This window comes from Musa acuminata, chromosome BXJ1-11, assembly GCF_036884655.1.
Source record: "Musa acuminata AAA Group cultivar baxijiao chromosome BXJ1-11, Cavendish_Baxijiao_AAA, whole genome shotgun sequence".
Lineage (NCBI taxonomy): Eukaryota > Viridiplantae > Streptophyta > Magnoliopsida > Zingiberales > Musaceae > Musa > Musa acuminata.
In genome coordinates, this window is record NC_088337.1 from 28596278 (window position 1) to 28609415 (window position 13138).

Consider the following 13138-nt stretch of genomic DNA (forward strand, 5'->3'; position numbering starts at 1 on the left):
TACTGTCCATAAAATTGTTAGTGCTACTAGTATCAATCAAAACTATAACATGCTGATGTTCTAGAGTTCCGCCAACTTTCATAGTTTGCAGGTTAGAGTAGCCGATTAATATATACATCATCTGTATGATAGGTCCAACATCTTCATTAGAATCTATACCTTCACGATCGAAGTCCACATTCTTAGATTATGATTCCTCTCCAATTGGTTCAATCATCTAAAAGTTGCCCTTGTTTACATCGGTGGTCTATACTCCACTTTTCATCATAGTACAAATCCCTTTCTGATCTTTCCTTGAGTTTTTATTGGGTTAGTCTTCGGATGTCAGGATTTCGATTGAGAATAGATGGGACGGGTGGCTTATTGATCATCTGGTTGTTGTCACTTCTATTTCTATGATCTTCCCTACTAATTTTTTTCTCATGTATATGTGCGAATGAGATCGCAACTATCATAGTGCAGGGTTGACGATCCTTTTAATAAATGTATATTCTTTTCAATAAATGTTCTCACCATTTGTCGTTCAGACTAATCTCTGACTTGATTTGACTATCGCTCAAATCTGTTTTGATATTCTAACACTATAGATGTCTGACAAATTTTGGCGAGTTATCCATCCACCTTTATATGAGAGTAGTTTGTGTCACAATCTTGGGGCCATTTTCCTGTATTTTCATATCTGTGCAATGTAGAACTTGAGCCCCCATCTTGTTGAAATTTGCCGAGGCTCTTCAGTAGGCTCCTTTTGAAATCATTAAGTATTTCTTACAATCGATTCTCAATTTTGATTTCCAATGCTTCCATTTGTACTTTCATTGAGTTATCGGTGGCCATTGCGTAAGATTGTAAATCTGTAATCCCTAGTTCTTGTTTCTGATGTCTGGTTAAGGGCATTAGCAACGTCGATGGTAATACTACGGTCGCTACATTGGACATCGAGGGTAGTACTACGGTCGCTACATTGGAGGAAGAGTTGCTACCTTGTTGAGAGTGCTGAGGGCTGGAAGGCGATCACGTCGGTGTAGTTGCAACTACTGCGACGCAAGTGGGTGATCGTTGAGCAGCCGAGTTGAGGCTGCGGTGATGGCAACCTACGGTTGCGGTAGAAGATGCTAAGCAAGGGGGAGGCAGTGTTGAAGCGACCGGGCAGCGTACTTGGTACGGTTGTTATGTGAGGGCGGCTGCCCCAGAACGAGGGGTTGGACATTGGCCGGGAGCAACGGCATCGGTGGTTGCTGGCCGAGAACTGTGGTGATCGGTGGTTGCGGCAGAAAATGCAAAGTTACTCTGTTTTGGTCGCCGCACGGAGGGGAGGTCGAGTGACTGCGATTGCGACCCAAGAGGAGGCGGGCAACGGTGGAGAAGGAGGCAGCGAGGGTCACGGTTGGGAGATGTTGGCCGGGAGCAGCGGCGAGGGAGGGCGATGTTGAAGCGGTCGAGGTTGAGAAGAAGAGTCGGTGAGATCGCCGAACAGTCGGTTTGAGGCTGCGGTGATGGCAACCGGCGGCAGCCGCAACGGAGGAAGAGCAAGAGGGAGGTGGCGTTGAAGTGGCCGGGGTTGAGGCTACGATGGAGAAGAGGGATCGGCGACTGCGGTACCAGAGGTGATTGCCCTGTTTCTGTCACCAAGGATGCAGAGCAAGGGGGACCGACGGTTGGGAGGCGAGCGGCGGTCGTCGCACGATGGCTGGCAACGGTGGTGGCTAGGTTGGGAGGTGACAGTGCGATGACTGCCGGTGGAGAAGGGAAGTGGTGGTGGCGCAGTTGGGAACAAGGGCAATCGATGAGCTGCCCTGTTTCGGTCGTCGCGAGGAGGGAGGCGACCGACGGCTGCGGCTGCGACCCAAGGGGAGGCAGCGAGGGTTCCGGTTGGGAGGCGGGCAACGGTCGTCACTGGTTAGGAAGTTGCAGCAGCGGTGGTGGCAACCAACGCCTGCTCTGTTTCTAAAAACAATGACGCCGCAGGATTGCACGGCTGAAGCTGCGACCAAGGGGAGGCAGCTATGGTGGTGCGGCTAAGGAGGCGGGCGACGGTGATCGAGCGACCGGGGAGCGAAGCTACGACGGGATGGGACGCTGGCAGCGTCGTCTCCTGGCAGTGGTGGTGGCTCGGGTGGTAGGCGATGGGCGACAGTGGACTCCGATTGGGAAGCGGGGCGATGGTGGTCGCTGGCCGGGGAGCAACGGCGACGGTGGGGCTGGCCGAAAGCCGGGGAAGCAGGAGCCCTTTCGACCGACGACGGTGGTGGTAGAGAGGGGAAGCAGGGGTTCTCGGTCGTACATGGTTGCGCCCCCTTTTTTTATTTATTTATTGATGATAACCATGCCAATACTACAACGAGAACTCAATCGTCAGATACCAAACGATAAAACGATAAGATTCTGATACCATATGATAAAATTCTAATATCTTATTATAAAAAAATGATCACGTTAAAAAGATCGACATTCTTGAACACTTCGAGAGAATCGACCTCTTAAGATTTATCCTGAAATGATATTTCATTGATTGATTAATTGATTTTGAAAAGAAAAAACTATATCCCTATTTATATAATTTCATCAAAAATCCATCACAACTTACTCAATAAATATTATTCAAAAATTTATAAAATAAAAAAATCCTAACAAAAATACATAATAGAACAGTTCATTCTCATAACTCTGGAAACGACATTCCGTTATCACTGGTTTTAGTAGGTTTAGCAAAAGATGTTTGATACATAATATTTCCCAACTATGCTACAACCAAGGGCCTCATTGATATATTGGCAATTCATCCTGCTGCGCTATCAGAATGAAGCTCAATCCCACCAAATCATCAGACATTTTGGTTTGTAGTTGTTTCATCTGTGTTGTTAAGTCCTGAAGTTTATAAAGCTTCTCAAATATGACATCTTTTAAAGCAACACTGCTGCAGCTGCAACAAGAGCTTACATGATTCTTTGTCAGCTAAAGCCTAACACCTGCATAAAAGAATGCAAACACTAGAGCCAAATGAAGAAGGGGATAAATATCACATATAAATCATCACATATTATAAAGTGGCCAAAGATTGATGGAAGAGTCATGGCAGACTTTTCTAACCTAAGATTTTACCGAGTAGGGAATCCGTAAAATGGAGTGTCAAATATGTTATACATCTCATGTTTGCATTTCAATTTTCAACATGTGCAATGGAAAGAAGAAATCATCTGATGGGCAAAGGTCTGGTGTAAGCTAAGTTAGATTCTCCAAAATGTGATCATCAGCTAACAGATAGCTTGAGAAAGTATTTTAAATCTGACCTGCCAAAAATTGCTCCACACAAAGCAACTTTATTGAACAAATGATGGTGCAGTGCAACTGATGATCGTGGCTGCCTTCTAGTTTGTTTTTCTGGCCTCATACGCACTCTTGATTGCAGTCCAAAATGCTGGTATAGCATCAGTATCAGGTACTTCCTTAAAAGAGGGTAGATAGTTCAAGTCCACGATAACATGGTCTCCAGTATCTTCTTGAATCTAACATTGGTGGGAAATAATGAGTTTCCATGACAAATAAATACCTATTATCCTAATTAAATAATGAATTTCAAGTATGCAATCTATGAAAAGCTTTTCTAAAATTATGATCCAGTATCACTCTATCTTTATTCATGCAAAGTATATGCCAGAAATAAGATATCTGGCAGAGAAGAGGATGTATCACTTACAACGACATCAAATCCAAATATGGTAAGATCAAGCTTTGTCTTCAGCCAATTTGCAGCACTTTTAACTAGATCCACGTCCAGGGATTGTATATCACCTTGCAGCCTACCTACTGAGAATTGGTCATCTGTAGCAACTGGAAGAGACTTCAAACTGTTTCATCCAGAAAAAAAGACCAAATATTATCTTTTTGCACACTTAAGTTTCCACCACCAATCTCTTCCTGTGTAAGAATAAATCAAGATAACTTCTATTTGATGTTGACAGCACCTGTCAAAGATGATTGGTTTCGACCCAGCTTTCTCTGACGAAGATTTTAGAAAACTGGCATTTGGCATTGACTTCTTAACAGCGTGAAAAACATTATTTCCCAATACATAAAACTTGAATATCAGAGACCCATGATCCACATATTCCTACATTATCAACAATTTGCAACTCTCAACCAAAAATTACAAATGATAGGAAACAGTACGATTTCATGAAGATTAATGGAGAGTACCACAGAGTAGATTCAGTGAAAGGGATAAAAAGGTAAAGAGTCATGAAAAAGAATGATTCGGTGCGGTTGGTCGTCTGCATAGGAAAATTTAAAAACAAATAGCCAAAACTAGATATGTCAGCCAAAAGTATACAGACCAAAAAAAATCATCAGGTAAACACAGCTGATTCAGGATGTACCAAACTTTTACTTCCTATGTGTTGATCCTGATGCCAATATTATGAAGTTTCTAAACTACCCAAATCATATGATACACCCTAAATTACACAGAGCAAGCAAAGTTTTCTCTCATAAGAATAGAAAACAACAGGGGACATCATAGGTAATCATTTTATGCAAGTTTTTTTTGCTCACCTGAAGAATAGCAGGAAGTGGAACACAAATTTCCTTGAAATCTTCAAACTTAAATACTAAAGCCTGCAAAGAAGCATAGATGTAGTTGAAACAATAAAGAGAGAGCTAGAAACACAAATGAATGTTAAGTTGAAGTAATGGGTAGATTGGATAACTTGTCAAAAGAAAATTCATAATTATAATAACCCACGTGTAAAAGTTCTTCAAGGGTTAATGATTAGTCTTTTATTAAGGTCTTGCTAGCACATTAATGCAGAAACCTATTATGGAAAACATCCTTGACTCTAGGTATCTAGTACTAAAATTTAAAACTAAAAACCATCCAAAAAACTGAGTCAATTCTCATGACAGATTTCAAGTCCAAAAAGATCATTATCTTGACACTAACATCTTCCGATCTAGTGCACTACAATGGGCATCATATAATCCCAAGGAGAAAAAAAAGAGACTACACGAAGCTCAAGAAATTACCATACTGTGAGCATCACCAACACCACATGCAATTTGTGGCTTCACAATGATGGGGAAGGATAAATTTGTTTCTGATAGTTGATCTCTCAGATTAGGTTCATGAAAGTTATCAATCTGGACAGTCAAGCATCACATGTGAGCATTTTGAACATTGGTTGGTGAAGCAAGGAAATTTGTAAATATTTGAGATTAAAACAAGTCTAAGATAGCTTGAGAACAAATCAAGTCCATCAAAGCAATAGTATCTCATTGCCATCACAAACACAATAATCAACTCCATCTAAGCAATAGTATCTTGCTGCCATAAACGCAATGAAACAAAAAGAGAATATCCTCATGCATTAAGTACTTGCAAATGTGTTAAAAGTTTACCCTGTCATACAGTCCTGTCAAGCTCATTCCTCCAACAATGCAAAGCTAACCATGAAGTCCTTTCTTGGAGTTTCTAACCTACTCTTCTTTGGGCATCTTCACTGGCAACTTGAAGTTGGATTGCATAAATGTTTCAAAGAAAATATCTTTAACATTTTAACTAACTCTCATAATAATGGCTTGGGATAAAACTTTGTGCCATGAGCTGACACTTGCAATGTTGCATGAACATGGACACAACAATCAAATATCGATGCATATTCATGTGTCCAACTCAGCAAGACAAAAGAATGATGCAGGAATAAGTATTTTAAGAACATGAAAAACAAAAATATCAATTATAAAGTCAATGAATGCTTTGGGTAAATCATACTTCATGCAACCATGTGAACAGTCATATAGTCACAAAGTTCTAAAACCATGGCCAATTGTCATCCTTTAACAAGATTCCAATAATTGGGCTAAGAAAGTTGCTTTTTCAAGAGGATTCAAATAACTTTTTCAAAGAGGATTTCCCCATTTGTTCTCACTCTATTACTGTTTTCAATTTATGCAGAAAAAAGAATGATTCTAACAAAATTACCTTTAGAAAATGTGGTGCCCGCAGTCTACAGTGATCTTTCATGTTGAGTTCCTGCAGCCCAAGTAGAAGTTGTTGGATATTGTACCGATCCAACAAAGGGTATATATTATTTAGTGGATCAATCATGCAACATTCAGGGTGGTCCTGGATAAACCTGCACAAAGATTAAATCATCAGAGGACATGTTAGCAATTATGTTGCGTGATTTGACACTATTTAATTACAATTGACTTCAATGCATAACCCAAACTAAACATATGAAACCAAACTAAAACATTCCTCTTGTGTTCTATATTGAATGAGATGCAACACAAATTACCCTTCAGAATTATACAACACATTTGTTTCGAATCTATGACCATTTCAACTTATATTCTTTTTAAAGCTTTTTTATAATCTTTTAAGGACATCTGGCTTCTTTAATAATTAAACTTAAGTGAAGTGCACGATGCTCCCCAACCAAGCGGGGTTTGGGAAGGATCAATATAACCACCTTTAACTCTACATTTAGAGAGACAATGTTTTCGTGACTCCCTACTCTCCAAAGTCAGAAAGGAACAACTTGCCATTGTACCAGGTCCACCATCAAAATTAAATGTATTACACAAGACAATATCTCACAACCTTCATAAAGGAGCATCATTGAACCTTTCTGTTGTAATCCTGAATATCTCACATAATACACAATGAAATGTCTTCCAAACTAGTGGTCTAAATTTAATATCGAAGTACCCAAAAGCTGCTTATGTTGATGGTCCAATCAAAAATATTATATAGTTCAATGGAACCTTCTTTTCTTGTCCAGATAACTTCCAGTCAATTTTAGTATCTTTGAGCAATGCTAGGAGTGTCATTTGCTTAAGACATTTGCTCAAGGCATACATAAGTTGCTCACAGCTTGCCTTTATGAGTCATCATATTTTGAATACTGAGAATAGTGTTAATCTCAACACTTAGAAGTCAAGGCAGACAAACAAATAAAACAACCAAATAGAAGTTCATGGTTAAACTTACAAGGAATCCCAGATTCACTTTATCCATCTCATATCTCAAGTTACTGTGTATATATCTAATCCGAAAATACATGATATTTATAAAGTTACAGGTCTTACTTGTTCTTTTTTCTTCTTCAATCAGATTCTTTTACGACCAGATTTCAGTTTTATGATCAGTCACAAGAAACCAGTTGTTCCATTTCTTCCATACCATATAAATGCGTAAATACACACAAGTATACATATAAGTTTATATGTATGCATGCTTGTGTGACTACTAGAGTAAAATACATATATCTTCATGCTTATATCTCCCACTGCAGGATGGCATTGCATTGACTTGCTCATATGCTAGTGGTGTTGCTATTGTGGCAGTCCTCCTTCGCTACCCCTCCCTCTGTGATGGTTAAATTAGATTTGTGCTCATGTAGATGAGAATGTTATGGGAATTTAAAAGACTGCTTACATAGGCTTGATAACAATCAGACTCTTGCAGAGTTCGGGAAAGTTTTATCTACAAGCACACTTTGAGACCTCTAATGAACTACCACTGACTTAACTTCCACATCTTTTAGTATTTCAGATCCTCGTCACATCTTATACCTATTTTTTGTTTCAATCAAAGATATATCAACCATTGACCTCAGCCACCTGAAAATCGTGACAAATTATTACTATAATTCTCATGACTGTGATAACCCTGCAACTTCTAACCCTATCTTGAATTCACTGCAACTTGACCTCTATTAGAGAACTGAAGTTTGAAGCATGTTAGACATTGTCCACTTTCATTTCCATAAATAAAAGGCAAAATTAAATGTAAACATTTTGTGCCCCTGGAAATCAGATGTATTAATTCGGAAAGACACCTTTCTAGCTCTTGCATTCCCTTGGAAAATGAAATCCCATGGGAAAAATGCGTTGAAATGTGAGGGTTGAAGTCTACTATTTCATCAGTTGCTTTGTGAAGGACTGCATCAACATCTTGAAGTTGCGATAGTAAAGGAATGTCGAATGTGAGAGGAACAAAGATCAGTCCATTTTGAGTAGGATACATGGGTAACGCACCCCTCTGTCAAACAAGAAGTCACACAAATGAAGTCTCAATCACTTGAATAATTATATCTATTTCTACAGAGTACTTGCCTTTGCAAAATCTTCTTCCCTTGAAGGTTTCATAACATACCCAATAACTACTACAGACTTCTGCATTGCCTGGGGCATATACAATATCACGATGTAAATAAATTGATCTTAGATGCACTCTGATAAACGGAAATAAAACATAGCATCCAAAAATGTATGATCAAGTTAATATTGAATCAGATGTAGAATATACAGATAAAATAACCTTTTTACTGAGGCTGCAAACAGTAAGGAGCAATTCTTCCAATTTGTTAATAAACAGAAATTCCTTATTCATCACAGAACCACTGTCAACACCTAGAGCAAAGTATGAATTACCGTTAAAACAAAACTTATCAGCTAGTCAAAACAAAGGAGAACAGAGTAATGATCATAAATGTTTAAGCTAAGACACCATGGATTTTGGAGCTTCACAAATTATGATGAGTTCTCACCTACACAAACAGTAAGCCATCCCTGATTCCGAATCTCATGGGTAAACGCATCATGCCTTTTGGATGTTACATAAAAACAACTATCCCCAGCAATGCCCCAGTCTAGCAACAATTGATTAAACGAATATTTTGCATCTGGAGCATCAAGTGAGATGCAACTGAAGGAGTATATTCTTGCTGTGTTTTGGAGAAAAATTGCCTACAAAAAATAGATAGAAATTTTAAAACTCAAATAATCACATTAATGGATACCTTTAATAGAAAGTGATTGCAGGTGAAGAAAGATATAACATGACCTTAACCCTACCTAACAACATGGGACAACAGTCTCTCCTTGTTAAAAAAGACCAACCAAAACAATAGAACATGGATGGAAGGGAATATAATAGCAAAATATAGTATAAATATAAAAAGAAATATAATAGCAAAAGACATATGCCATATACTAAATCAGACTGGTAAACAATCTTGTTTACCTTGTATACACACCAAGAGTATGAGTAGGTAATTGATTCTTGAGATGTATTGTTTTCATGATTTGTCAGAAGAATAAAGTGACAACTAACAAGTACATAAAATACTCTGTTCCGCATCACATACATCGTGTGCAAAAAGTGGTGGCAGCTGTAGTGAGCCACTGTCTTATATTTGAGTAATTTAGTGTAGCTGGCTGAACTAGTATGGCAGCTGCACAAGATAAGTAAATACATGAAAAACCTAGAAAGAACTCAAAGAAGGAAACAAAAGATACCAGATCCCTAAAAGAACCAAGAAATAGGTAGGAACAGGAAGGTGAATAACACATGCATGAATGTTTCTTCCACTTTGAGCTTAGCAAGTGGCTTCAAATTTGAGGATGGAGAACCACAACATGCAAAGAACATGATAAGCTACCTAGTGATATTGTATACGCTGAAAAGAGAATTCATACAGATGAACACAAGTGGCACACTGAACGGTCAAGACATAAATATTCAGCATCAATGTTTCATTTCCTGTGCTGCACAAAACTGCTCATATGAATCACAAGGAACACACCCAGATTAAAGTTTTAACCTATGTTGACATCTTGAACTATGTCAAATTATTTCTCTAAATCGAACAGAAAAGCACATGTAGCATGTCCTGATATGAGTGATATAAAGGAACATTCTAAGTGGTCTATTGACCGCACCCTAACAGAACAAATAGAACACCACTACTATAGAACTTCCCAATAAAGAATTATTGGGTGATCACAATTGTGATCACTTTGTAAAAATAAGATGATTGTCAACAAGATCCACCTAATCACCACAAAGATGACAATGCAGCTAAAACTACATTTGAAAAAGAACTTCCACTTGCGACTAAAATAGCCATCCGTCTGATCCATTTGTAAAAAATATCACAGTAACCAAACTATTATGATGATACTTTACTAACTTCTGTTAGTAGTACTTCAAAAAGTTCAATTTTCATCATATAGTTTTAAACAAAATGAGCAATGTAAAAGAAAACCAAGCATAATATGGAACAATTGCTTTTTGTTATGCCAACGTATTTAAAGAGATAGCTCATCAACAACTTAAAAATGCAATGGGAACCTTAAATTCTACATACTGGACGAAGGAAGAAAACCTTGAAATTTATCTAACAGATCTTTAGGTAGGTTTTTATTGGTTGAATTGCATTTGGGATCACAATGCTACCTATGAAGGTGCAAAATATGTAGCTATATGTAGCTTAATTTAGAATAACCAATTCTCTGAAAACTCTATAGCAAAATAACAGTTTTGCTCATGCTCCTAAAGAAAAACATTAGATGACTCAAAAACTCGTAATAGCATATTGTCTTCTACCTTTACGGCTGAGAGATCTTCGTGATGACAAAATCCCTGGAACGTGAGCAAGATATGTTAGAACACTCTTTCAAGTGTTGTGGATTGAGACACTAAGACCAACCAAACACAAATAATTCAGTAGAAATATATATTTCTGGAAAAGTAAAGGTTGCTCCAATATTATATGGAAATTTAGGAAATGAGTTCAATGATCTTACAGCTGCAAGATGCAGTCATACTGTTATAATGATGCTGATAAGAAACATCTAGTTTGCATATTCAAACATAAACAGAACAAAAGAAAAAGAGAAGTATCCTCAGCAAATGTACTGCAGTAACTTTAGGCACATGCGCTTATCTTTCTCATCTCACAGCTACATGCCTAATGTGCATTTTGTTGTATTCTACAATCTGGATTCATAAAAACGTTAAATGATAAAACTACATTATTAATTAAGAGCTGATATGCATATGATGATAAGGTCCATCCAATCTATCAAATGTGAAGGCAAGAATAGGTGAAGAACTTCTTATAGATTCTCCAACTGGAAAGTCGACAATTTGTGCATTAAGAAAAAAAAAAAAACTATGGATCTTTTAACATTTAAAACTTTGGATTTTCTTGTGCATGTAAGTAACATCATGCACAAGCATGAGTAATCTTACATTACAACAGTATCAAGCATACACGCAAATCATCACTCAAATATGATCAATAGATAACATGCGATATCATCAAGTTCAGAAAGGCAAACGTAAAGACAAAAGGGTTTTCTCTGGACTGGCAAGCATGCAGGAAACTAAGCATTAATTAGAAGAAATAACCGGAAGATTAAAGTATCCCACAACTCGCAGATCCTAAAACTAAGGAAGACAAGAAAAGGGTCGAATTTAAATTTAATGTATTCCGATCGCCCATTGTAGCTTTTATAAGGTAAAAAGATCTCAACTTTTTAAGCGATTGAAACAAATTGCTCCAAGAAAAGGAAGACAATTTACTCGAACGCAGGATTTGATCATAACCCAACAAAAAAGGATCCCAAAAAACAACCAAATCAAAGAGAAATCAATAAGCAACAAAGAAAAGGAGCGTATGTGAAGACGCCTCTCATACCACTCGCAGATTGGAGTAGCGAAGCCTTCGAAGCAGAACCTCCGCTCCCGGTTTCAGGCGAGGGTTTCCGCTACCGTCGTCGGATAGTAGAACGGATTCGTCCAGGAGCACCCCTCGAACCGCTCCCATCTCCCCCTCTCTCCTCTCTCTCTGAGTGCGTGATGGTAAGCTCACTCCACGCGTAAAGAGCGGGCTTCTTTACTCTAATGATCCGAGCCGGGCCGAGCCGGTCCAAGTTAGGCCTATTTGTTGGTCCAATTCATTATGAAGCGGCCGAATCGGAGCTCAGCGGCCGGTCCAAAGTGGTTCACGTGATGGCCTCTTCGGACAATGCCATCCGCCGCGGCGGGTGGAACAATCGATTGGAGAACCAATAGAGGGCCCACATGGGCCCACACGGAGTGGCTCTCAGGGTATTTGATCGAGGAAGTAAGCGGGGTATTCTTAGATGGACCGATAGACATGGCATAAGGTTTGGAAGTGCTAAAAAAGAGAAAAAGAAAATTGACTGTAGCTTTGGTTGATGAATTTTCTCATGTAATCAATCACATTAAAACTATAATCTCTTGCTAGCTAACTTCTTTATCCCATGGTTTGGAAAGAGATGTAATTTTGAGCTCACTACTTGGTGTAGAATCAAACAAGACTAGAACTTGGAGTCACTCCCCACTCTCTAAAAAGAATCATCCAAGTACTTCCAATTGTTGCCCCACACTGACCAATTGCAATAAAATGAAATAGGGACCAAATGGGTGAGGACAAGAACTTTAGGGCAATGAAAGGGCCCAAAAAAAAGTAAGTGAGGTCATCAATTCACTTCAAGAGATAGCATAAAGAAGAAGAGAGAAATAGTGTGTGTGCTGTGGGGTGGGGGGAGGGGAAGGATGATGAGACATGTGAGGTCAAAAGAGAAAGGTGAAAAGATTCCATATGTCCACCACCATTGGCATTGCCATCAAGCTTCCTTCCATCTTTGACATCCCCCTCATCTCTCTCCTTGGAATGCTGACCCACTGGGTACTATGTTTTGTCCCCATCATCCATGTCTTCTTCCCTTTGCCGTGTATCTATGCAACACTAATCTTATTTCTCTTCTTGTTTTCTCATCAAAGCACAAGAAGCATTTATTTGCCACATCCAAAAATTCTTTGGCTAACATTGCACTGCAGTATTCATTTTTACTTTTGTCTTTCATGTTCTTCTTGAATAAAAGGAAACTTATCTAAAGACCTGCCTCATCCTTCCCTCCTCTTCTCACTCTCATAACCCAGAGAGAGAGAGAGAGATGAATTTTTATTCACAACACTGCTGCCTTTGGTTTTAGCTTAATTCCATCTCTAATTGTGTTTTCAAGATTAGTTTCAGTGTCTATTTTGCTCTATAATGATAATATAATGATATCTTAATCAGCAATTTTGCAAGTTAATTCCTAACTTAATACACAGCCACTGGATGATGATAATATCCAAATAAAACTCAAAATTTCATTACTCTCATACATAAACTTATTGTTTGCAGCATTAACTTGATATTATAACTTGATGCTAAATAGTTTGGGACAGTGTTTATGATAAGTTAAAAGAATATATGATAAAACAAGTTGAAAAATAATTAATAATAATATTTTTTTATCTTGTTTTGTTGGACAAAGA

The 13138-nt window shown here is 38.4% G+C and overlaps 1 protein-coding gene across 4 annotated transcripts; it reads right to left on the reverse strand.

Annotated features, from left to right (window-relative positions):
• Window positions 1–2569: 2569 nt before the first annotated feature.
• On the reverse strand, window positions 2570–11664 carry LOC103971861 (inositol-tetrakisphosphate 1-kinase 6). 4 transcript variants are annotated; one of them, XM_009385998.3, is made up of 13 exons: window positions 11487–11663; window positions 10391–10426; window positions 8550–8748; window positions 8321–8412; window positions 8116–8184; window positions 7839–8041; window positions 5975–6128; window positions 5020–5133; window positions 4549–4611; window positions 3963–4108; window positions 3695–3845; window positions 3288–3503; window positions 2570–2920 (listed from the first exon to the last, which is right to left on the reverse strand). In XM_009385998.3, the coding sequence occupies exons 1-12, from the start codon at window positions 11613–11615 to the stop codon at window positions 3366–3368; spliced, it is 1494 nt and encodes a 497-aa protein (XP_009384273.2). In that variant the 5' UTR covers window positions 11616–11663; the 3' UTR covers window positions 2570–2920; window positions 3288–3365. The 4 variants fall into 4 exon arrangements, with proteins under 4 accessions (XP_009384273.2, XP_009384272.2, XP_009384274.2 ...); XM_009385997.3 differs by having other exon boundaries at window positions 2570–2966; XM_009385999.3 differs by lacking the exon at window positions 10391–10426 and having other exon boundaries at window positions 2570–2966; window positions 11487–11664.
• Window positions 11665–13138: the final 1474 nt, after the last annotated feature.